Source organism: Felis catus, chromosome B2 (assembly GCF_018350175.1).
Source record: "Felis catus isolate Fca126 chromosome B2, F.catus_Fca126_mat1.0, whole genome shotgun sequence".
In the NCBI taxonomy this organism is placed as follows: domain Eukaryota; kingdom Metazoa; phylum Chordata; class Mammalia; order Carnivora; family Felidae; genus Felis; species Felis catus.
Genome location: NC_058372.1, coordinates 122,651,242 through 122,677,299, shown reverse-complemented (window position 1 = coordinate 122,677,299; position 26,058 = coordinate 122,651,242). Strand labels below are relative to the sequence as shown.

General features: G+C 40.3%; 1 protein-coding gene across 11 annotated transcripts in view; it reads left to right on the top strand.

Moving 5' to 3' along the window:
* Positions 1–26,058, top strand: part of MAP7 (microtubule associated protein 7) — a 178,779-nt gene that overhangs the window by 135,889 nt on the left and 16,832 nt on the right. For 5 of the 11 annotated variants that reach the window (XM_023254429.2, XM_023254426.2, XM_023254428.2 and 2 more), the window contains exons 4-12: positions 1,229–1,392; positions 1,872–1,989; positions 2,693–2,779; positions 6,168–6,278; positions 11,841–11,954; positions 16,706–16,857; positions 22,468–22,583; positions 22,918–23,201; positions 25,141–25,372. In XM_023254429.2, the coding sequence (XP_023110197.2) occupies positions 1,229–1,392; positions 1,872–1,989; positions 2,693–2,779; positions 6,168–6,278; positions 11,841–11,954; positions 16,706–16,857; positions 22,468–22,583; positions 22,918–23,201; positions 25,141–25,372 (1,378 nt within the window). The remainder of the gene's footprint in view (positions 1–1,228; positions 1,393–1,871; positions 1,990–2,692; positions 2,780–6,167; positions 6,279–11,840; positions 11,955–16,705; positions 16,858–22,467; positions 22,584–22,917; positions 23,202–25,140; positions 25,373–26,058) is intronic. The other 6 variants (XM_045058102.1, XM_023254431.2, XM_023254427.2 and 3 more) reach the window with 5 other exon arrangements.

Here is a 26,058-nt window from a genome sequence, read left to right as displayed (position 1 = left end):
TTCAGTGGATTTGTCTCCTCAAGTGAGCAGCTTTAGAAAAGGTATAATGGTAGCAGAAATACAAAATTGTTAACCTTAAACATTTAGAGGAAACTGAAACGTTCTGCAGTTTTTTTCTATTAAAAAAAATAACATTTTGGGGTGCCTGGGTGGCTCAGTCGGTTAAGCGTCCGCCTTCGGCTCAGGTCATGATCTCACGGTCCGTGAGTTTGAGCCCCCCGTCGGGCTCTGTGCTGACAGCTCAGAGCCTGGAGCCTGTTTCAGATTCTGTGTCTCCCTCTTTCTCTGACCCTCCCCTGTTCATGCTGTCTCTCTGTCTCAAGAATAAATAAATGTTAAAAAAAATTTTTTTTAAATAACATTTTAACTTATATGCCATTCAGTATCCTCAGGGTTTATGCTCTAAATTTTGTTTGGACTCTTTTACCTACTGTGTTAATAGATCATATTAAAGATAGGTTTATCACAGCTCAAGGAAGTATCATACTAAAAAAAAAAAAAGTTTTGTTGGCTATGTGTTCCCCTAAAATGAGGAAGGAAGGAATGTGGATATGTAAAGGAGAAAAGAAGCATTCCATCGCTGAACAATATTTTTTGAATTGTTTGTTTTCATTCAGGCTGTGATAGTAAGTCTTATCTAACCAGAGCGTGAGCGTCTCAGACACCAGATCTGCTTACTTAGTCCCTCACGTCACTTAGGTGACTCAGTGTGATAATCCATGAGGCATTTAATGTATCTTTTATCAACCATCAATTCTGGGGATTTTGTCCCAAATTCTTTTAACGTTTTCAGAGAACCAGTGCTTTGTTGAAACAAATGTAGTCACAAGCTTTTGATCTAGAGGATGATCCCATTTTTTTAAAGAGAGAGAGAGAGAGAGAGAGAGAGAGAGAGATGGATGGTGCCATTGGTTTTGTCAATAGTCAGAATTGAGACCAGAGCATGTGATGTATGCATTACTCTGTTGTAATAATATACCAAACTACAGGACTGTGGGGGATTCCCAAAAAGTAGAATTCAGTGCATCTTCTTGGACCTCATTGTCAGCATACTAAATTATGCCATAAATTAACAGTGGTACTTTTTCCTGAAAATGTGAGGAAAGCAAAGGCCAGGCTTGGCAAAGACAAAACCAAAGAACTCCTACCTGTTCCTGTGGGCTGTTTATACAGTCCTGCCTGTTTAAGTTTTAAACCAGCCTCTATTTCCCCTGTTTTCCTCCTAAAGCTGCGAGAGAAATCATCTGGTTAGAAAGGGAAGAGCGAGCCCGGCAGCACTATGAAAAGCACCTGGAAGAGCGGAAGAAGAAGCTGGAAGAGCAGAGGCTGAAGGAGGAGCGGAGGAGGGCTGCTGTGGAGGAAAAGCGGAGGCAGAGACTGGAGGAAGACAAAGTAAGACGCCGCCCCGGGAAGTACACAGGAGATTCGTCTGTTTCAGAAAGGCAACACGTTTACTACGAAACCTTCCATTAAGGTGCTGGGGTGCATAGCAGAACTAAGGAATCAGTTTTATAGATAGTCACAGCTTCCAGGGAGGTTGGGGTATGGAAGGCAGGTCCCAAATGGCGTGATTGTTGCAGTTACTTCCCTAGAAACTTTAAAAGCCCAGGTGTCTGGTCTTCGAGCTATAACTTATTTATGTTCAGTTCGCCCATATGAAAGTATTGAGACGCTTTATCACCTGGGACCTGATGATTTCAGTAACCATCCCAAGTTGCTACTCCTCCCACCCTAAGATAAGGCGTCCAAGTTAGGAAGTAGGAGTACTAAGGTAAAGATGTCAGTGGTGCCTTCCTCCATTCTGCCTTAAGTTGAAGGAGCCTCAAGCAACCAGGTTGAATCTAATCTTCCACTCCTCTGCTTCATTTGAGGAACGCCATGAAGCTGTTGTACGGCGTACAATGGAAAGGAGCCAGAAGCCAAGACAGAAGCATAACCGCTGGTCATGGGGAGGCTCTCTCCATGGGAGCCCCAGCATCCACAGTGCAGGTAAACAAACAGTGATCGCCTTCAAAATCACTCCTTTCTTCCTGGACAGTAAAAGGACAGTTGCTTCTTTTTCTCTAAGTCTGTGTTTCCAAAACAAAAATCCTGCTGAAATAATTCAACTGTAATGAAATGATGATCCTAGCTGTTTGAGGATAAGAGGGTGATGGAGGTAAGATAAGATTCTCTCTCTCCCATAACACAGGCTGCTTTTCTCTTTGGTTACATAGTTCCTTGAAGAGATAGAAATCTATGCAATGTTTCTAAGTAAACGTGCAGTTTCCACTCTGCATTATTTTAAGTAATCCTTTACATTAAGTTGTCAGGTTTATGGAATAAATTCACCACTTTTGTCTTCCTCTCTGGAAGAATCCCAGCAGTATTGACTGATCAAAATCGATACTATGAACTTGTGTATTCAGACCTTAGAGTGTGTGCAGTTTTAATGCTCCGCGGGAGAAAGTGTAGGTTCTGAAAGCAGAACCAGTGAATGCCTCAGCTATTATTCCCTTGTTCTTGAATAGACATAAAATCATACTGAAATTTGGACGTAGTGAAAGGCTTTATTTTTGTACTGTAAATTCAATGAACCTTGAATTTTATATAGTGCGTCAGTTTTTTTTCCATCTGTGTGAGTCTAATAACTTTTTTTTTTTTTTTTTTTTTTTTTACTTTGAAAAATCATTGTCTTACATTCTGTCCCCAGGTGGTTTTGTTGCATCATCATTCACCTTTCTCGATTTAGCAGGCCTGGACCACCACTTCACAACTCTTGGTGGTACTAGAAAATCTGGTACAGACATCCCCGTGGTTGCCGGTTGCCTGACCTGTAGCTAGCACCTCTGACCCAGGGCCAGTTCATCGCTAGCTGAGCCGTCGCCACCTTAGTCATAATGCATGCCTAATACCCCATTGCATAGACCTAGATCTGGGCATGGCACAGTGTTTCTTAAGTGTGATGATGGTAGAACTCAGGTGACTTGAAGGTGTTGAAATAATGTCATTACATGTGATGTGTTTACTTTCTCTTTAAGTGACCGTTTTGGATAAAATCTTTAAAAAAGTGTTTTTTAGTTAATGGATTACCTGGAATCGAAGTACATCCAGTTGGTGTGCCCCCCACCCCACACCCCTGTCAGTACTGCTGTTTCCACTGTTAGTTTTAGCCTAAATAACAATGGATTTTTGCTTACTCTCTTCTTTTATTCCTAACATTCAGTGTATCTTCTAGAACCTCTTTGTTTTAAAAATTCTGAAAGCAAATTATCACGGCTTTCCTGTGGCGTTAAACCATACTTAAAAGCACTTTTTTTTCCTTGGCTCTTAATGACCCAGTGGTACAGGGTGGGCATGTGTCAAATCTGTAATCATAAGGATCATCCATGTGTGATATTTTATCCTAAGGGCAGTTTTACGTAAACGTTCCATACAGAAAAGCTGTCACAGTATATATTTTTATGACCTTATTTTTCCTTTACTTGGCTTCATGTTTTACTTGTGTCCAGCAGAAGTACACTCTGTTACAGATTTTCAAATATTTTTAAGGGGAAATACAGTCACTTGCCTTTAATTCTTGCTTCCACACTCAGAGTTTAATATATGACCTTCATTTCTGCCACCCAGAGCAAGAGAAACTAATGTTGTATTTGTTACCTCTTGCATAAAATCCATTTTTATAAGGGCTGTGAATCAGAGAAAATTGCTGCTGTGCTAAACAGAGAAGTTTGAAAATAACTGGAATTTGCCAAAATTCTCAAAGGCCAGAATGATCTGCTGTGATGTTAAGAGCAGTGACCTGCTCTTACTCACATACAACAATGCCTCACTCAGGATGGGCACTCAGTCAGTGTTTGCTGATCAAAAACCAGATCCTAGAAATTAAATTTAATCCATAGTAAATCAGTGTGTTGCCTTACTGCTCACACATCGACTAGCGCTGGTTTGTAAATTTTTTTTAACTGATTCTTTTTTTTTTTTAAGTATTTATTTATTTATTTATTTATTTATTTATTTATTTATTTATTTTAAGAGAGACAGAGACAGCACAAGTGGAGAGGGGCAGAGAGAGAAAGAAGAGAGGGCATACCAAGCAGGCTCCATGCCATCAGCACAGAGCCCAGCGTGGGGCTCGAACTCACAAACCGTGAGATCCTGACCTGAGCCGAAATCGAGTCAAATGATTAACCGACTAAGCCACCCAGGCACCCCAAAACTGATTCTTAATAAATCCTTCCGTGAATTTGTATTTTGTTCAGGGAGAAAAAGAAACGATGAGAAATTTTTATTGTATTAAGTAATATAATTCTCATTAGATTAAGTAATACAATCAATACATGTGACACCTCCATAATTTTAATACAAATTATTAAATTTTATAATTTAATAATATGGACACCTCCATATTATTGTATTACAATCAGTACAATCAATACATGTGACACCTCCATAATTTTAACCATGCAGGCCTCCAATTAGGCACACTGTCCCTCAACTAAAGCTTAACACATAAAACAATATCAGAAAATGAATTGCTTGATCCACCTAGAAATGACTTTGATCGTTCCTTATACCCCTGGATCTTACATTTTATCATTTAGATGTTCCTTTTGATATTTTATCCTAAATCTTCAGGACTGCCCTAGGAGCCTATCAGTTAAGTGTAAATTTACGTCACAGAAACAATGTTTGGGTTTGTTTGTTTTATAATGAAGTTGCTTCAACCATACCAATGTGTCCCGGTAGAGATAGGAATGTCTGATGTTGGGGGAAGCCTTGTTTATCCGTACATTATAAACAATGGCCAAAATGATTATTCTGTGGAGAGAAGTTTACTGTAAAGTTCTGACTACCAGTGTTAGACCCGTGAGAACTGGGTGTTAAAGGCATCTACCTAAAGAATATTTTTGTTTGTTTTTAGTTTTAGAAGAAGCTAACAATAGAAAAATAAAACAAAATATGGCAACACCTTTTTTACCTTTGGCTATCACAGGTCAGAACACCTACTTGCCCTCCTAAATAAATACAATGACATTTTAGACTTTTGTTCTGTGCACTTTTATTCAGGGAATGTGATTTATTCTAATGAGCATGGTTATAATTTGGTTCTGCAGACAACAAACAACAGACAACAAACTGTTATCCAACAGACAACAAACTAACAGCCTATTTTATATGGCTATTATTCCCTTCTGACTTGACCTTTAAGAATTACTCTAAAATTACTGACCTGAAGGATGAACAGTATCACTAATAAAGTTAAAGAGAAAGAATGCTAATTTTCTTTATATATTGCTGTCAGTTTTGTTGGGCAAGTTTGTGGACTGATTCTACATTTGTAAACTGCACTAGACTCTGTGTAACGGGCATAGAGGTGTGGTTATTCATAGACTTTTTAAAAAGAAACACTATAGCAGCCATCCTTTCCATACCCAGAGTATTTCTTTTTCTTTTTAAAGTTTATTTATTTTGTCAGAGAGAGAGAGAGAGTGGGGGAAGGGCAGAGAGAAAGGGAGAGAGAGAATCCCAAGCAGGCTCCACAGTGTCAGCACAGAGCCCGATGTGGGGCTCGATCGCATGAACCATGAGATCATGACCTGAGCCGCAATCAAGAGTCAGGTGCTTAACTGACTGAACCACCCAGGCGCCCCTTTCTTTCTTTTTAATCTGTTTTTCTGTAATGAACATTAACACCCTAGGTAAAGTAACTCTACAAGCAGAGGTATCAGCAAATGCATAGAACCTGGTATTCCTCTTTTTTTTTCTAGTGTTTACATTCTGTTTTACCAGCCCTCTTACTACCCCCTTGTTCCTACTTGGGAAAATTATGAGGGCATCCACTTTTACAATCCTCTCTTTGTTTTCCAGTCTGCCTCCATTAGTTTAGTTCCCCTCCACTGGCCTGCCTTTGATCCTCATCTGTCTGTTGTACTATAGCAATATGCCTGAATTTTCCTGGCTGTCAAACTGGTGTGCTAAACGTTTATTTTATCCTATGAGAAAAATAATTTTATTTCTGGCCTTTAAGTTACCTTTAAGACATCCACTTAGAAAACTGTGCTGTTATGTAAGATCTAGTGATAGAGCTGAAAGCATCCAATCCTAGTTTTTCCTTCCATCAGTGAACTAGGAAATTGCAATCCTGCATGCTGGCTGTCAATTAGCATTATCTCCATTTGTTTTAGATCCAGACAGGCGGTCAGTTTCCACCATGAATCTTTCGAAACATGTCGATCCCGTCATTAGCAAGCGGCTCTCCTCTTCATCTGCAACTTTACTAAATTCTCCAGATAGAGGTACAGTCAAAAGGAAAACAAAACAAAAAAAAAAGTGTTCTGTTATTTACTTAATGCTTCTTTTTTTTTCTGGATGTTTACAGCTAAAAATCAGCATCTGAAGTTGCTTTCCCTACGTTTCTTAAATAGGAAGAACAAAACTTCAGAATAAAAAAGCAGTAAGCGGCTGAGCAGCATTTCCCTTGCGACAAGAACCTTGCTCATGTTAGAACTTGGCTGAATGGTTGCATTTAGCAGTGATGAAAGCGGTGCTTCTCAACTTTTTAGTAAATGAGTTTACAGCTCCAGAAATCACCCACTTATCCACCAACATGCAAATAATCTTTGTTATGAACACTTACTTTACTTCAATCATACTGTCTTTGACTTTTCATCTGTACTTTGGGAATTCCAAGCCTTGACTTTCTAAAAAATCTTCTTAAATGATTCATGTTGGTAGATTTCATTTTACTGTTTGAGTTCTCATTTAACAAAACCTTACTGCATTTCTTGTGTGTGTGTGTGATTGGTTTTTGGTGTCCATTCATTTTGCTCTTAAGGGATTTGGCCTGACTTCAAGAATATATCCTCATTGAAGTTTCCTAAAACTTTTAATAATCGTATCCCTCCAATTAATGTTTTATTTGAATTTTGAGTTTTATTCGTCCCATGGATTTACAGTACATGAATTTTGAGTTATTTATGAAATTAAAGTTTTATTTTGCATATTTATATGTCATAGAAGGAAAAAATCAAGTTTTTAAGATCAGCTTCGGTTTTACAGAACTAAGATTTTAAATTAGAAAACCAAAGAATTGTTGTGCAATATGAAAACATATACTCTTTAAAAGTAACAAAATCGTGGTTATTTTTGAATGTTTTATTAAGAAACTGGGAAACGTTCAGTCTTTAAAAAGAATGCAATGTGTGCATGTTCTGTGTGTATGAGTATTCATATATTTTGTATTGTATAAAAGTTGTGTCATTGTAATGTACAATATTATACCTGTTGTTATTTTATAACTAATAACTACTCTCTTAAAGCAGTAAATGTTTGAGTAACTTCCTATTCTTGCCTTTTAACCTGCACCATTCCTCTTTTTTTTTTTTAACTAATTTGCTCAACTATTAACTAAATGATAACTAGTAAATGATGATGATTAACTAAATCATTGATATTAGACATGTAGTCAAATTAGGGGCCTTTTAGATGTTAGAGAAAAGTATTATGAACTAAAACTCCTTTCATAAATACGCTTTATTTTCAAACCCATCCCCTTAGTATAAAATATAGCATGTGAATGCTATTCTTACAATTGTCTACTCATCTTTTCTTTGGATTTGGTCACTTACTCAGCACTTTAATGTGTCAACCCATGTCTAAGACAAACTGCAATTGGGATTTTAGAGTGCTTTGATGTCAGACCTTGCTTACTGCCTCCTACAGTTTCACAGCTGAAATTGGGGTAGATGAACGATAAACCAAACAGTACATCCTACCACACTTCTGTGGGATGACAATGATCTTTCAACTAGCAAGATGTTTTATAGATTCTGCGTGATAGTATCTAATTGGATATGCTTTTTTAAATTTTTTTTTAATATTTGTTTATTTTTGAGAGAGAGAGAGCAAGCATACGTGCGGGGGAGGGGCAGAGAGAAAGGGGAACAGAGAATCCGAAGCAAGCTCTGTGCTGACAGCAGAGAGCCTGATGGCAGGGCTTGAGCTCACAACCTGTGAGATCATGACCTGAGCCAAAGTCGGACGCTTAACCAACTGAGCCACCCAGGTGCCCCTGATTGGATATTCTTTTTTTTTTTAATGTTTACTAATTTTATTTATTTTTGGGGAGCGGAGTGAGTGGGGGATGGGCAGAGAGATGGGGAGACACAGAACCCGAAGCAGGCTCCAGGCTCTGAGCCATCAGCACAGAGCCCCGCGCGGGGCTTGAACTCACAAACCGCGAGATCATGACCTGAGCCAAAGTCGGACCCTTAACCGACTGAGCCACCCAGGCTCCCCTGCATCCTCTGTTCTTACCCCCATGGGTGGTGCCCTTCCTTAGATCGACTCTGACTGTATGTGTGCTTTTTTAGGTGAGGTTAAGGATCAGGGAAAGTTCAATAGCCAGTTCATAGCGAGGGCCAAGAAACTGCCCCTTGAATCATGCACGGGGCCCATCAAATTGAATCCTAAGCTGAACTTAACAGAATCAGAGGGAAAGCACTAAATTTGGGGATTCTGCTTCTCTGGCCCCTTGTCAGAAGAATTGTGAACCAGTTCCTGGGTCTAATAGGCAAGGTCAAGGTTGGCCAGGAAGGAGGATTCAGTTCATCCAGGAACTTCCATATGGTCCACGAAACAATTTTTTTTCCTTTTTTTTAAGTTAGACAAATCCTCAGGGCAGTGAGGAGCCTAGGCCTTTTAATGAGAATAGAAATTCTTCTGAATTTGAACTTCTCTAATTTAAAATTTAAGTAATTTCGTTAATTTGCTTTTCTGCTATTTTTAAAAGTTGGTGTTATGCTTTATTATCAAGTTAGGAAGCATTCTTATCAAATTATTAAATTAGAAGCTTTTACAGACAAATCCAGTAAAGGGAATATACCATTACTAGATTGTCTGAGCTTTCTCAACCCTATAGCACAGGGCTTAAGGCTGATAGTAAATTGAGGTTCTGGTGCTATCAGGGTTCAGCTGGAACGCTCCACTGGTTATTAAAAATACTGAAATGTTTCCATACCATTTGGTGTAAATATCCACTTCCTCAAGCGGTGCTTCCCAGGTCCTCCAGAGCTAATGCATGGCATCCATTAGCTCTGTGCCTGTGCCCTACCTGTTTTTAAATATTTTTATTATCACACTTGAATATCGTGTCATATAGACTGATAAAATGACCTGAGTTAAAGGAAACCTCTAATTACCAAAGATCTTTTTTAATTGCTGCAATAGAGGGATTTTTGCCACTGGAGATTTTTGCATTAAAAATGTGTTTCTTCATATTCTTAAGCTACCTACTTAACCAGTTTTTTTTCCCCCCTCAAGGAAGAATAGGGAGTTTCAAAAAAGCAAGAAATGAAGTTGCCTACTGTTTGATTAGAATTAGTCCATACATTTTTCCTTAGAATCTAGATCGCAGGGCCTGGTGGTAGACCTGAAGCTGAATTCTGCCTACAGGCATCTTCCGTTTGACTGGAGTAGGGTGTTTTGTTCTTTAAGTTGAATCCATTGCCATCATCCTAAAAATGGAATATATCGAGTAACATTTAGGTTTCCTACTTCTAATGAAATATCAGGATGTGGCAACACTTGCCTGATTTTTGCATGACGCTCGTCTGAAACTGAACAATGATTTCCTGCTTATGGAAGAAGGTGGCAGTGCAAATACCTCTAATGTTCATGTGCCTCCCCTGGTCCACGTGGTCTATTATAGGAATTGTCAATATCTCCTTTTTAAGTGCTTAAGTAGGATCAATACTATAGAGTTGTTCCACAAGAATTAATATCTCTTCCTTCATCTTAAAATCAGGCCCTGCTAGGTGAAAAAAAAAAACAACAACAATAAACAATAAACTAACTCCCGTCTTAACCTTTATTAAAAAGTCGTCTTATGGAAGACATCTATCTCTATCTTGTTCAGGGCATAGTAATGAATGCAGAGGAAGGGGAAACATGTTTCTTCTGGCAAAAGCTTTCATTCACGGTGTCAGAGCTATAAAACAAATTTCTTCAGATTTGCTTTAAACACAAGTCAGAGAAGGTTTTTAATCTTCCTTTGAGGCAAATTCTTTGGTTGATGCTTTAAAGTCTCACAGAAATAAAGTTAATGAACTTCTTAATCCAGGGGGAAAGAAAAGAGCTGTCTTTTCAATGATAAACCATCCCTACAATTCTAAGCCAGCCCTCCTACAGAGTTTATCAGGGAAAGGAAGCATTCCTCTCTTCCCTTCCTCATCTACTTGAAAATATAGTTCTTTTGAAGATTTTCATGTATCCTTATCACCTTTCCCAGTGGTTTTATTCTGTGAATGTATTCCACTTTTAGTTTGCTTTAAATTCTGTGACTGATGCCCACATGCACACTGCCGTAGTATAGTATGTAACAGCACTTATTCCCTTATGTGTTCTACTTTGTAGCTATTTCTATATTATATGTGTAATTGTACGTATACAACATATAACATCTATATTATCCTTTTATTTGTGTCTATCAGATAAGATTCGATTTAACTATGAAGACTCTCCTAATAACAAAATCTAATAAACAATTCACTAATTCTTAAATTCACCATAGCCTTGATCAAAATAGCTTCTTTTTGAAAATAAAGTCAGGAACTTAAGATGCTTTTTGGAGGTTGGTAATTCCTTTCAAGTAGGAGGAGATATTTTTTATAACAACATTTAACATCAGATAACTTCTGTTTAACTAAAACTAATTTTCTAGAATTTAGATGCCATTTCTTGAAAATTCAACATATAAAAGGTTTTTAAAAAAAAAAAAAGTCACTCCAGAGACAACAGGATATACACCTGCTGTTTATGGTACCAAACAGAAGTGGCCTTGTCAGGTTTAGACAGTTTTAAAGATTTTTGTAAGTGACTTGGAGTGTATCCTAAAATAGAGACAGATGATCACTTTAGTGATATTTGCAGGATTTTGCCAGCTTCTTTCCTGATATTTTTGGAAAGTAGCTTCTATATTTTCATGGGCCACCACTCAAAGCTAACAATATAAGCAAAATAGTTAATTTATGATTAGCACATATATCCTGACAATGGTCTTGCCAACCAAGCCCCAGTACAATTTGAGACTATATTTCATTGCGTTCTTCTAAATTTATTTTCTGGAGCCTTCCCACACCCACTGGTAATTTCCAACATTGAGTTTATATTGGCTTTTGGCTTTTCTGTTTAATTTTATCTTGCTTCAGGTTTACCCTCATTCTCTGCCAAAATGTTTATGTTGTTGCCAAACAGGGACCTGAAAGAACCTGGCTTGCTGAATGGAAAAGTCAAAAGGAAATCCCACACAGAACTTTGCCTGGGTCCTCTTTCATTTTATTATATTTCATTTCTCCCAAGTGCCGAAGCCGCAGTTCATGACATCTGGCAGAATGTCATGGAGACCCTTTCTGTCTTTATTGATACAGAAATGCAGTCTTTCATTAGCTGCCAAAGCCTCTGTTGGAGTTGATTGTTCAGGGTACTTAGGAAGCCCTTGGGTTGACGTGTGTGCCTTCAGCCCACTGCCCATCCTGATGAGGGCCGATAGGTACGACTACATCCCAGACCCGTGGTCGACACGCTATTTCTGTTTTGTTTGTTACTTGTTCGTTCCAAAAGGAGGGTGGTTAGCAAACTCTGCATCCATAACACTAACATCTTGAAGAAAGGCAGCATTATGGAATAGCTCCTCCTTTGGGCAGAGTTCCTGTCTCCCGGTCTCTCTGCCGACTGTCCTCCCTGGAGAGCCTCGTCTCTCCAAGGCCTGGCACGTGGAAGCCATAAGTGTGATGTTCTTGTGCACTCTCCTGCCCCTGGAAAGAATTCCTCTAACATCTTGCTTATGTGGTGACGTTTAGCTCGCCGCCTGCAGCTCAGCCCATGGGAGAGCAGCGTTGTTAACAGACTGCTGACGCCCACACATGCGTTCCTGGCCAGAAGCAAAAGCGCGGCTGCCTTGTCTGGAGACCCAGGTAAAACTGTTCGAGGTGCAACTTTCTTGGTGAGGTCAAGTCCTCTTTCGGAAGCACATCTGAGCCTCCAGCATTCATCATAATCACGTCTCCGTCTTTCCCAGTGTGTTTGCTTCTCTCTCCTTGGGTGCAGTGGCTTTGAAAATGTCTGCCGGTGTTGGTTTCGCGGCCCTGGTATTGTTCCCTCCTTAGCATCCACCTAAGCATCTTACCTGGACCCCAGATGCCAGGCAAACCAAGGGTGTCCCTCCTTGTGATGAGATGGCTTCAGATGCTTCTGTGTGTTTGTGACATCACCAGAAAGACCTATCCCTTTCCCACCGTTCTTTCTGCCCCTGCATCTGAGCACATGATCAGAAGTAGACATAATTTAATACTAATATATTGACTGAGGAATAAAATCAGAGCCCAAGTCAATTTAAGCGAGAGTTTCATGATGTGGCTGTGGGCGAGCTACTTCCCCTCCCTGTGCCAGTCTTTCTATGTAATCTAGGAATTAGTACCCTCTCAAATGTCTAAGAGTTGTGGGGAAGGCTAATTATAGTGTTCTCATTTGTTGCATACTTTGAAAATATGGAGAATGTGCCAAACACTGGTTATTGTAATTAGTTATAACTCCTCTACGTTTTTGAAATGCAAAGCATGCCCGAATAAGCCAATTAGTTTAATGAGAAGTTAGTAGAGAGCCGATATCTCGTTGCAAAGAAAGATACGTATTTGGCTTTTGGCAACATCTCTTTCATAGTGAGCCGGTTTGGTTTTTCCCAAATATCTGTGGGCACAGTTGGTAGATCTCCATAACCCGTCTGCCAGCCCTTGTCTTTGGCACTTAGGAAATTACACAGCCTCTTCATAAAGTTCCCTTTAAAAATATTTTGCCTCTGCAAGTCTCTTCGTGATCATTAACCCTCTTTACAAATAATTCTTGGTGGTTTTATGATTTTTTTTTTCCATCCATGGTGCCCCAGTGAGCTGATAGCAACCCTAATTCTCACAGTACCCGCCAGGAGGCGGTCAAAAATCAAGTAGACATTCCTACCACCTGCATGTGGAAACCAAGTGCACAGATTATAAGTGACTTCTGCCAGAGCCACTTAGAATTCTAATTGGTGATTGGGTCTTAAACATGCTTATCCAACCTCCGCCCTTGGCGCCCTGGAGTAATGCTCTGTGTGCAGTGTGTGTTCAATTAGCTGGACCACAGTGTTCTGTGTTTTCTGCGAAAGAACTCTCCTGTCAGCTGTCACATCACATCCGAGATTTTTTTCTGGAGCAAAATGTACAGCTTATTTCAAGATCATTTATTTTCTGCCTATGAGTGTCATGCTTCTACGCAAGTCATGAAAGTTTTTCTGTATGTCCAGCTAATTGGGGAACCTTTAAAATTGCTTTCATTCCTGTTTCATAGGATCTAAATAGTTTAGGGCTCTCATGCTTTGGAATCTCCACACTGTATGTAGCTTCATGCTAACTGCCTGCCTCACAGCTGAAAAAGTGTCTGTCTTTGCAGTTTCCGTCACCACTAACTTGTGTCAATTCTCTCGCTCCCCCTCCAGTGTTGTCCAATGCCATTTCCTCATTTTCCACCCCCCCCCCCCCACCTTCCTTCTTCATTGTTACACTCAGTCAGGGTGCTTTTTACCTGCTAACTGGCTGTTCTTTGCCACTTTCCCATTCTCCTTTTCCACAAATTTTGATACATTTCTGTAATTTACTTTAGTGTGAAGCAATGCATAGACCTTCAGTTGAGTTGCTGGTCTTATTAACACATTCCTTAGATCATTGTTACCTGTTAGTTGAATTGATACGGCCTATATTTAATGACCCCAAACTGTTGTCTTTAAATTTTTTTTTTTCCCATTTGAAATTATGTACATAAACATCGCTTGTGTTTCTCTTGTCAAAAACACTTTATCCATCGCTTTCATTTTGCCACCTGCTCTCCTCAATTATTCTTTCTTTGCATTTTACCGTTGTGCCTTGAGTTCGTCATATATCCCATTGCCATTGGCGAGAGGATGACCTACATCAGAGCCAGGGTTACGTGGCAGATGAAGACAGCCTCCCTTTCTCCTAGAATGTTTGGGGATTGCAAACTCCCAGAACAGGCAATAAGAGCACTTGAAATTTGGAAGTCTCCTACCTCTTATTTGTGGCCACTGGTCTGGGTTGACTTCTCCATGCCCATTTTTAAAAAATACACGGAAAATACCTGTGATTATTAGAGCTCAGGATGAAATGAGTTGATACATATAAAACATTTAGAGTAGTATCTACACATAGTGGTGCTCGATAAATGTTATCATGTTTCTATTTGCTAATTTTTCAATTCTCTCTGTTGCACTCTAACCACTTGTACTGCATTATCTTTTCTCTGCACCTTTTCATACAGCTCATTTAGAAACTCTTGAATAAACAAGATTAATGCACACTTGCTACCAAAAGTAAGAGGAAGTAGAGATACTGTGGAAGACATTCTGGTAGACACTCCAGACAAGAATTTTTGTGTTTATTAAGACTACTTTGGGATACAGAGGGCACTCTGGGAAAATAAAAATAACAGCTATATATTATTGCCCTTACTCTTTGGAAGGGCAAGATACATTTTTTTTTTTCTAAGACAATTAATTGATTTAAAGGTTTCAGGATTTTCAGTGGTTGCTGTTCGGAACAATGAATTCCATGAAACATAATATTCTTAGAATTTACAGTGTTTATTTTAGCCAGGCGATGTTCCTTGAACAATTAAATTTGAGGAATTCTGTACAGGCTACACTAGATGGATTTGAGGGTATTTTCTCCCTTTGCTCAGTATTACCTCACTGCTAGAATAAAGAATGAACAGAGAGGCATGATGAGCTTGGCTTGCACCTATGATCATCTCAGGAAATGCCCCCTGAAGTTATTTTCCACTGGAGGAAAATGATATCATATTTCTGTGCTGCTTTTTTCCTGTCAGACCCCTGGCCTCAACAGGGCTGTTGTCTAGGGTTTCTTGATCCTTGAGCGAGGTAAATGACCTCTGGCCGTGCCCCCCCCCCCCCCCCCCCCCCCCCCCCCCGGCAGTATGTGCCTCTCCTGGTCCGTAATCTCACGGAGGTGCTCTGTGCCAGGATGTTATTCTTTAAATGCGTTTGATTGGCTTGGAAGAGTTTTGCATTAATTAACTCTTCGTTGTCTGGGAAATGCAAATGCTTTTTTGTGGGACTTGACCGAATGGTTATGTTCAGTTTTCCCTGTGATCACAACAAGCCAAATGAGACAAGGTTCTCCTTTCTCAAAATAAAGGCATCTTCCTTCATCATTAAGGTCTGAAGCCAAGCTTTATGTCAGTCCCAGGTAAGATAAACATATTCTTTTAAGGACAACAGGGGAGGGGGGGTGGTTGCAAAGTGTTTTAGTTTATCCTGAAGAAATAGAGTTCTGTTTTCAGAGGATTGGGAAAGAGAGTGCAGTGTCTAGTTTATTCCCAGCCTTGACCATTCGGTGATAACCAGAAGATACTACAAATCATTTAATGACAGAGCACATGAATAGATAAGCCATCTGATCAACTTTCTGTCTGTAGATAAGTAACAAGTATTTCTTGTCTCTATAATTCCAAAATTCCCAACTTTTGAGTTTTTAATTTATTAATAAATACTATTATACATAGCTGAAATAATGGTCTTTTTAAAGGTTTGCTACAATGGCTTTAAGTGGGTAAAGTCATTTTATAACATCATCCAAACACCTAGTATTCTCCTCAGAAGTCATGTTTAATTGTCTTACTCTTTTGCTGGAGAACAGGATTTCTCAGTGAGATCTGAAAATGAACCTTGGAACCTTAGTACCCACACTTTGGATACCTATGTAGTGTTCTATGAATTTCCTTAAACCCATTGTTCCTCAGAATCATGTGATTCATGACAGTGTCCCTGTGAATGTGAATGGTCAGAAACTATGTGATTTTCAAAACCTTTATCAACCTGAGTAAAACTGTAAAAGCTATTCATGACTCAACTTTGTTTTTGGCAATCCTAACATGTTTATGTTCTATTCATCATTTTAAATGATTACATCCCACTTCTGCATAAATTCTATTGCTTGTTATACACCATCAAATGCCTTGGCTTTTGGGAAAACCCATCAGCTATGCATCTGATTTGCCTTTAAATAGACAACACATTTACAAAATTTGTTTCTGGGAATTATTAGTTATCTTTGTGACCAGTCTTAACTCCTGGTAAGACTTGGTCACTTAACATTATAAAAATTCTCTCCACCGGCTGTTGAACTTCACCCTGGAAATAGCTGGAATGTCTCTTGCTTGCCTGCTTGCTTGTTTCCTGTCTTTCCACCTTTTGTTCCATCTTAAAGCTAATTGGGAAAAATCTAATTGTAAACAGTCCTTATATAAAAGTTATCTGTCACTAATGTAGCATTTTAGCAGAACCATTATTTCATAGGAAGATAAGGCCATTGCTTTCTGTATGAGATTACATCTGCGTCTTTAATCGGTGTCTAAATAGCCAAATAGCTTATACAGTCTAGATTTTTCACTTGGACATGGCTTCTCTTTGGACACACTGTAAACTGATAGGACTGTCAGGAGAGTTGAATATGAAGGCTCTGGACACCTTTAGGTAATAACATCTTCTCCCTACTTTTCTTTCTACCTCTGCTCTGCTCCTTTTCCTGAACCTGCTTTTGGCTTTCCTTCACCTGCTCCTCTGGCACTCTTGTGTGTAAAACAATCACCTGCATCCTAGTTATCCCCATTTGTCCTCGTTCAGCATCTTGCAGCCCCATCAACATCATGCCCTACAAAGCTGCACACTCTAGAAATCTGACGGATCGACCCAAATTCTTGGTAACACCGCCAGAGGGCTCTGCGCGAAGGAGGACTGTTCATGGCACAGTGGTGAGTAGCCGTTGGGAACAGCCAGGCATGTCTGTGCGGAGTGGACACCACCCTGAGGTGCGGTGTGGGTGTCGGAGTGGGAGGTGCCCACCCCTGGGCAGTGGTGTCCTCACGCTTTCTCTCCACTTGGGAGTTTTGTTCCCCCTAAAAACGTGAACTTGAATATGAAAACCATTCTTTGTCTAAGTTTGTGCGAGTGGCCAAAGTAGCACACGGGTGCCTCCGTGCAAACCAGTGCAATGCCAGGATACTTTGACATTCCTGAAAGTAAGAAACCCTTTGACGGAGGTCAAAGGGCCTGGGCCCCTGCCTCTGCGTGTTATTAAGCCCCCATATCCAGAAGCTGGCTGAACTCTCAGTGTGCTTCACCAAAAAGCAAAATAAAGAATTTGTGTCTGCCTAGCTCATCCCTCCCTGTCAAGGCCCAGATCTGAAAATAGTTACAAAAATATTTTGAAGACACTAGTGATTTGCTAAGTAACTAATCCTTGAAAGGCCACTGGGCTGTGTTACAGACTCTTGTTTTGCAAGTGAAGAATATAATTTGTACTTGGCATTACTGGCAAGGTGGCTGAGCTGACATTAATGTTCACCTCTAATTAATTTCATGCCATAAATGCAATGAGGTAACTCATATGTCTCCATGCATCTTTCTTCCTCAAACTCTGTGCTTTTTAGTATCCGTTGAAAGGAGCGGACATTGTTGTGTGGTCTTCAGTGATTGTACTGTAGTCTTGAAGGGCTCCCCAGTCAACCAGAAGACCTCGTTGCCTCTCTCCCATAGTAATACCATGACCTGTTTAATGAAAGGCTGAACGATTTTTTTAAAATCTTAACTTCCCAGAGCAGTTCAGATTTATAAAGCTGATGGACACTTAAAAGGATTTTGTGTAGCTGTTTGAGGATAATTTGAGGCTTGTGAGAGCTGGATGGCTTTGCCTACGGGCTGTTTTCTTTCAAGCCCCAGGCTTTCAGGAATCAGTGTTTAATTCATGATTGAGTCAGACTTCCAGCCCTACAAGCTAAAGGTGAAACTACCTTTGATGTCTGGGTAGTTTTTCATCCTTAGCGCATTGGTGCTTCAGAGTGCCTAGCTGTAGATAAAAAGCAATAGTTGGGGTGAACACCTTGGCCCCCAAAGGTTGAGTACTTATGGGAGAGGGAAAAGTACTTACCAAAGGAAAAATACCTTGCTGCGGATAAAAACACAACATAATACACCAGGAGGGGAGGATGAGAGCTGACCCTTGGCCAACAGATTAAATGAGAGGGATTTGTCATCACATGATCCAGAAACTCTACTGTCTCACCCATTTTTTATTTTTTTTAACGCCTTCCTCTTTCTATATTTGACTTACTGGTTGTCTTTTCATCTCTTTACGACCAAATGTTTAGGCAAATACCAATTTCCGGAAAGTGACTCACAAGTCACTTTTGCCCCAGAGCTGCACTGTGGAATTCATTTGAGCAACCAGCAGCAGTTGGTCATGGAAGCACTTGAAAAGTGGCTAGTGAGAATGACAAAGAATTTTAAATTTAATTTCCTTTTTAAAAATGTTTAATTACAGTAAAAAAAAATACATATAACAAAATCTACTGTCTTAACCATTTCTAAGTGTACATTTCAGTAATATTACGTATATTTTTCAGAACTTATTAAATCCTGAAAAACTGAAACTGTGCCCACTAAGGAACAACTCCCCATTTTCTCCTCTCCCAATCCCTGGTAACCCACCATTTCAGTTTCTGTTTCTTTGAATTTGACTAGTGTAGATACCTCACACGAATGGAATCATACAGTATTTATCTTTTTGTGACTGGTTTATTTCACTTTGCATAATGTCCATCCATGTTGTAGCATGTGACAGGATTTCTGTCCTTACAGCTAATAAAACTGCATTGTATGTATGTATGCATATACACAAACACACGCATATACACCACATTTTGCTAATCCATTCATCCGCTGATGGACATTTGAGTTGCTTCTGCCTCTTGACTACTATGAATAGCACAGCTATATATGTGGGTAACAGATCTCTTTCAAGACCCTGCCTCCAGTTGTTCTGGATATATACCCAGAAGTGGGATTGCTGGATTTTGTGGTCATTCTATTTCTAATATTTTGCCCTACTGCCATATTGTTTTCCATAGCAATGCCCCATTTAACTTATGTTCCCCCAACAATATAGACGGGTTCCGGTTCTTCCACATCTTCACCAACACTTGTTATTTTCTTGTGAAAATCATAATGGTGTGAGGTGCTATCTCACTGTGGTTTTGATTTGCATTTCCCTAACAATCAGTGATACTGAGCATCTTTCTATGTGCTTGTTGACCATTCACATATCTTTTTTTGGAGAAATATCTACTTAAGTCCTTTGCTCATCTTTTATCCTTATTCTTTAATTTGTTTAATCTTTATTTATTTATTTATTTATTTTTTTGTTGAGTTGTAGGATATTTACATATTCTGGATATTACATGTTCTGGATATTAATCTCTTTTCAGATATATGATTTGCAAATATTTCTCTTTCTGTAGGTTACCTTATTACTCTGTTGATTGTATGTATCCTTTGATGCACAGGAGTTTTTAAGTTTGATGTTGTCCCATTTGTCTCTTTTTGCTTTTGTGGCCTTTTGGTACCATATCCAAGAAATCATTACCAAAAACAGTGTCACGAAGCTTCCTCAACTTTCTTGCAGGAATTTTATAATTTTAAGTTTTACATTTAGGTCTTTAATCCATTTGGAGTTAGTTTTTGTATATGGTGTGAGGTAGAGTCCAACTACAGTCTTTTGCATGTAGATACCCAGTTTTCTCAACACCGTTTGTTGAAGGGACTATCTTTTCCCCACTGAGTGGTCTTGGCACCCTTATCAAGGATCCTCTGACCATACACACAAGGATTTATTTCTGGGCTATTTCATTGGTCCATATGCTTATCTTTATGCCAGTACTGCACTGTTTTGGTTATGTTTTGAAATCAAAAGTACAAGACCTCTGACTTTGTTCTCCAATACTCAGGGTACCTTGAGGTTCCATATGAATTTAGGATTAATTTTTCTATTTCTGCAAAAACAACATTGGATTTTGATAGGGATTGCATTGACTCTGTAGTTGCTTTCGGGCAGTGTTGACATTTTAACAATAAGTCTGTCTTCTATCTAGTCTGTGAACATAGACTGTCTTCCCATTTTGTCTTCTTTCATTTCTTTTGTTTTGCAGTGTACAAGTCTTCTGCCTTCTTGGTTAAGTTTATTCCTAAGTATTTAATTCTTTTTGATGCTGTTACAAATAGAACTGTTTTCATAATTTTATTTTCAATTTTATTTAATTTTAGTTAATTTAGACCGAAATTCAAACAGCCAAACGTGGCTAGTATATTGGACAGCATGGATGTTGATTACTTCAGTCATCACAGAAAGTTCTATTGGACTTCAGTCTGCTTTGGAGTATTTGTCTGTATTATCTCTCTTGAAAGTTATTTGTATTCTAAACCTAACTCTAATTGGAAAATGAAAGTCTTTGTCCTCCTGGGAAACTTGCCAGCACCATTGACATGGGCACCTTGCTGTGCCTTCCACCTTAGTGTAGCCTTGTGGAAATTATTAACAGGGAAGATTATTGTATAGACCGTTGGCTACTAACTCAGATCAGGACGGGGATAAGGAATGCCTTTACACGTGTGGTCCCCAAATAGGTGATTGGGTGCCAGACCAATGAAAAGGCATCTTAAAGAACTAAGAGAGTAAAAGCATCTACCTGCCTGAGAGGATGTTATCTTAAGTATGGGGCATTTTTCTAAACTGCTCTTTCCCTGTTTCCCCTACCCCTTTAAGGTGGTCAGTTTTAGGAAAGAAAGAATTGATTCAATGCCACTTTAAAAAAAGAAGACTTTTTTTTTTTAATGCAAAAAGAAGGATTATACAGATCTTTGTAGGTTCATTCCCTCAATGCCTGTCTTAAGACCCAGATGATGAAATTCATCCGTGTATCCCCCGCATCACGAGCTACACTTCCGGACTTATTTTCCCATTCAGATCTCTCCTTAATTTGACTTCAACCACATTAAAATGTTTCCAGAAAAAGGAAAAAAGCTACTTGAGGTGCATAACCCCAGCTTCTCTTGGGAAGAGCCCCAGGCCTTCCACTCTGGCACTGATATTCCCAAGGCATAATTGCCACCCTCTGTCCCTTCCAGAAGGGTCCCATGTGCTGGCTGACACTTTTGTGCCCAAGGACTACAGCTGCTCTCTGAGCCCTCACCTCCCACCTTCTGGGACCAGAAATGGGGGCAAAGGATGGTCGTGCAGCCACAAGTGATATAGAGCTGGCACACATCTTGTAAAACTTTTTCCTGCCCCAGTCTTCATTTGTTTTATTTAGAAATCCCAGGAAGACATTGAGTATTATTTGATACTCATGTTTTTCCCCCACCTACAGCCCAGTCAAGCAACTAGAATGCTTCTAAGGAAAGTGGAGAGGAGCAATTAGAAGGGACACTGAAGGGAAACAAACGTGGGAAAGGAAGGAAGAGGGGAGTTGATGCTTGTACCGGGCAGAAAGAAGAGAAGGTACACTACCAGCTTCTTGGCCCTGCGGCTAGATAAGATAAAGTTCTGTCCCTTTCCTTGGGCTCTCACAGTCTGCTTTCCTGCAAGGATCCTAACAGAGTTAAGGACTGACAGGTGCTTGCACAGGTGTATCCAGTGAGTATCCATTCCCGGGCCAGACATTGTTGGCAAGTTTCAGATACTTAGAATTAGTCTTTCTTGCTCTGTGCTTTTTTGTTGTTGTTTTTTTGTTTGTTTGTTTGTTTTGTTTTGGTCTTTTTGTCTTGGCTGACTATACATTATCGGAACACTCTGGGTTTCCCTTTGCTCATTTCGAGTTAGAAAAGGTATCACTCTCTGGCTGAATTTATAGGATGCAGCTAGAAAAGGGATGATGTTTTGACCCACTCTGCCATTTCAATTTTATCCTTAAAGAAGAAGATTAAAAATAGCTAGAATTCTTCACCTGGAACATAACTTTTCCTTCAAGAGCAAGAGGACATTAGGTGAGAAAGGACTTATTTATGTAGTATCAGTATAAAGGGGAAAATATATTAATGTCTGATGTAGCAGACAGGTATTATTTAAAAAAAAAAAAAAGACTGCAGTTATGTCCATGTTCCAAGGTGGAAAAAAAGAAAAAAAATGCTAAAGAATTAAAAGAGGGGGGAGAAGGGAATGGAAGTGATGTTAATTTTGATATTTGTGTGGTTTGAACCAGACAGTGAGAGATTTTGCCCCAGCTGATTTTAGGCACAAAGTATATATAGGTGCTTTCTAAGAGTATAAGTGTGTATTTTTTTAAACAACTATAACTCCAGATCAGACATCCAGAGCTTTATTATTAGTGTCAGATTGTGTTAATTCAGTTGACAATATTCAGTGTTAAGCTAACAAGGGCTTTTTGTGGGAGTGGAATGGGTATAAATGACAAAAGTTGGAAAATTTCCAAGAAGTCACTCAATGGGTTGTGGCTCCACTATTGAATACTGTGAATGGGATTGGCCCACTCCTATAGCAAAATCTAATTATTGTGTTTCTCTGAACTTAGGGCTATAAAAGAGACAGAGAGAGAGAAAACCTCCCGTTCCAACCCACGTGTGGCATCCGGAGGGCTCTGTCTCCATCTCATCCCAAAGTAAGATCACCAGGGCCCTCCCGACTTTGGTAAGCGAAATTTAAGAAGCTGGCTGGGTTGTTCCATGTTGAAGAATTTGTAGCCTCTGTTCTCTGAAAGGAAACTATTCTTTCCACGCTGTTTGGCACTGACGTCAGGAATAATATGTTTTCCTTGGAGGAAAAGAAAAAGAAAACAGGAAAGAGTCTAGAGTGAATATTTTTGTGTTTGCTACATAAAAAGCAAATACACACAGCTAAATATCTTCGTTTCTTTTCCTTATTGGTGTTCTAGTACTATCATGGGGTAGAAGTGTGAGGAAAGGAAAGTTCGGGAAAGCCTACTCTGATGTCTCCCGTCCTCTTGCCACTGTTTGTCACCCAGGCTTCCATCCAAGTCCTTTCCTCATCTGCCTGGCACACCCAGACCAGCCTCCTCCTTGCCTCCCGGATCAGTCAAAGCTACCCCTGCCCAGGTCCGGCCCCCATCCCCTGGCAACATCCGCCCTGTCAAGAGAGAAGTCAGAGTGGAATCTGAGAGAAAAGAACCCGAGAAGGAACCCCAGAAAGTTGCCAGTGAGCCATCACTTAAGGGCAGAGCACCTTTAGTGAAGGTGGAAGAAGCCACAGTTGAAGAGGGGACACCTGTCAAACCAGAGGCTGCTCCTGGTAAGATTCAGCTGACTTGTGATGGAGTGTGGGTTGCTTGCTCTTACTGGGGACTTGGAAATTTTATTGAGCTTAATTTTGCGAACTTTTCCTAAGTGTGATTTTGTTTTACATACAAAGAATCATCCAATCAAAATCCTATTTTTGGAGCCATAGTATATTAATTCAGGTAGAGTTTATGACTCCTTTTATTGGCTGAATCCAGTGTTTCACAGAATGTGGTGTTCAGACCACCTGCATCAGGATCGTTTGTATTCGTTATCTATTGCTGTGTAACAAATTTTGCTAAAACTATGCAGCTTATAACAGCAGTTACTATGTCATGTCACACAGATTCTTGGATCAGGAGTTTGGAAGCAGCTTCGTTGGGTTGTTGGCAGGTGGTGCATACACATGGCTGAGCTCCATTTCATGACCCATGAACCTGGGTTACTTGATATCCTTACAGTCCATCCGCTGGACTTCCTGGCTTTCCCCAGAGAGCACGATCTGAGAGAGAGCATCACGAGGAAGCCACACCTTTTGTGCCTAGTCTCAGAAGTCCTACACACAGAAGTCACAATTTCAGTCATCTTCTATTCATTAGAAGCAAGTCACTAGGTTCAACTTACACTCAAGGGAAGGGTGTGAGTTCCACCTTTTAGAAGGAAGATCTTACGGAAATATTTTTGATCCACGATTTCTATGATGTTTTAATGTACAGAGCCCTGGTCCTACCTCAGACCTACTGAATCCAAGTAGATGCTAGCTCCAGGGAGTCAGAAAGACACTGAGCTTAGCCATCAATTCCGGTGCAGGATTGCCAGACAGAATACAGAATGGCCAGTTTTCCTGTGCCTACAGGAGTTTCAGGACCACTGGCTAGCCTCTATGCTTGACAGAATTTGTTTCAGAAGACCCAATGGATCTCCTCTCTACCAGGCGAAACCAGACACTATCTAGAATTTAAAAATCACCTAGAACTGGGAATTCAGTATTTCTTGCTGAAAATTGTCTTTGTTCAAAAGTTTTCTCCTTAAGACTTAATCTGAAGGTAGGTGGTAGGAGCAAAGAAAGAATAGATGACTCAGGACAGGCAACAGTGTCGTTAGACAATGGAAGAGTCCAGTATTTGTTTGCATGGAAAGGGGTAGAAGAGAAAGGCCAAAAAGTGTCCTGAGGACAAAGAAAAAATGTGTAGGGGCAGAAGGAGATAGGTGAATCTTGAGAGGAGGGTCTAGAATGCTAGAGATCACATCTCACAGCAGGTGCATCTGCATGGACTCCCTCCCGGATCAGCTCTCTCGGCCGTTTCCTGAATCTGAATAAGGCCATGGGACTGGTGCTCCATCCTGGCATCAGGACAGACAGTGGAGCCCCAAATGTATGGGAATACTAGCACTGGCTCCTGAAGAGGCCTATGGCTCCTCCCACCTCAGACCTGGAGACAGCTGTGGGTAGACAAAAGGGACCTCTTCGTCAGGTGTCATCTTCCCAGCCTGAACCTGGGCTCGTGGCAGAGACGCTGAGGAAACTCATAGAAAGGCTTTAGTCCTCTAGTAATGAATAGTCACTAAGAAAAGGGATCTTTTTAATGTAACGAAAGGCAAATGGAAGATCTCATCTTTTTGCTCAGGGTATAACTTCCCACAGAGCCTAACATGAGGCTCTCTACCGAGTACACACTCGATACATGTTGTTAACTGATGAACTTGTATAAAAATAGGACTTGGTGACAGAGCATCAGCCCTGTAGGATGGTTCACTTACACATGCACCTTTTTGTTATGTTGCTTGGTTACAAACAGAATACGGTGAAACCATGAGAACACACGATACTAAACATTCCCTTTTCTTTTACAATGATGAATTCTAGGCCTGGGGTGTGGGGAATGCTAGTTTTTGTTTTGTTCTTTGGGTTTTGTTTCCAGTTGGTTTTCTCATTGTACCTGTTTGTACAGCTGCTTCAGCCCCAGCCGTGGCCCCCGCGGCCCCCGCTCCAGCGCCGGTCCCAGCCCCAGCCTCAGCCCCAGCCTCGCCATCCACTGTGACTGCTTGCGCTTCTCCCAAGACCTCTGCGGGCACCACCGACCCGGAAGAGGCCACGAGGCTGCTAGCTGAGAAGAGGCGGCTGGCCCGGGAGCAGAGAGAGAAGGAGGAAAGGGAGAAGAGGGAGAGGGAAGAGCTGGAAAGGTAAAGCGGTGACCGTGCTCAATGAGCGGTGACCTCCTAGGGATACCTGGGATTAAGTCTTCCGTCTGAGAGACACGAGAGGTGGTGGCAGTCATGATGGTGAACGGATTAGCTGCTTCACAATCGTGTCTCTGACCGCTAAGTGATTTTTTTTTTTAAATCACATTTTCTTATTATACTGACAGTGCCACAACACTGATGGGGAAAGGCTTCAAGGAAAAAAATCTGTCCATCATCTTACCAGTTTTCAATAATTGGAAGAGTGGATTTGAGATCATCCTTTCCAGTCTCTGAACAGTGTGCAGGTTTATAAACGTACATAAGTATGTACACACAGACATCTATTTACATAATTCTAAGCACAGTGGAGGTACAGCTGTGCACTCTGATTTTTTTTTTACTGAACATATTTCTGATCTCCATATTTCCTTATTATCTTCCTAATTATCGTTTTAAAGCTGCATAGTAAGAGTTCATGGTTTCTTCTAGATAGAACTCTCAGAGTAGCTGGGTGAGACAGTTAAATGTCCACATGATTGCCTGCTAGTTTGCTGGAGGGACAGTTTGCTTAGTTGGCCTCCTCCTGGGGCTAAAAAAAACCAATGTCAATGCAAATTGTTCTTCAAATAAGCACAACAGCACCTTGGGGGCCTGGGGGCGGGGGGGGGGGGGGGGGGGGGTAGGAC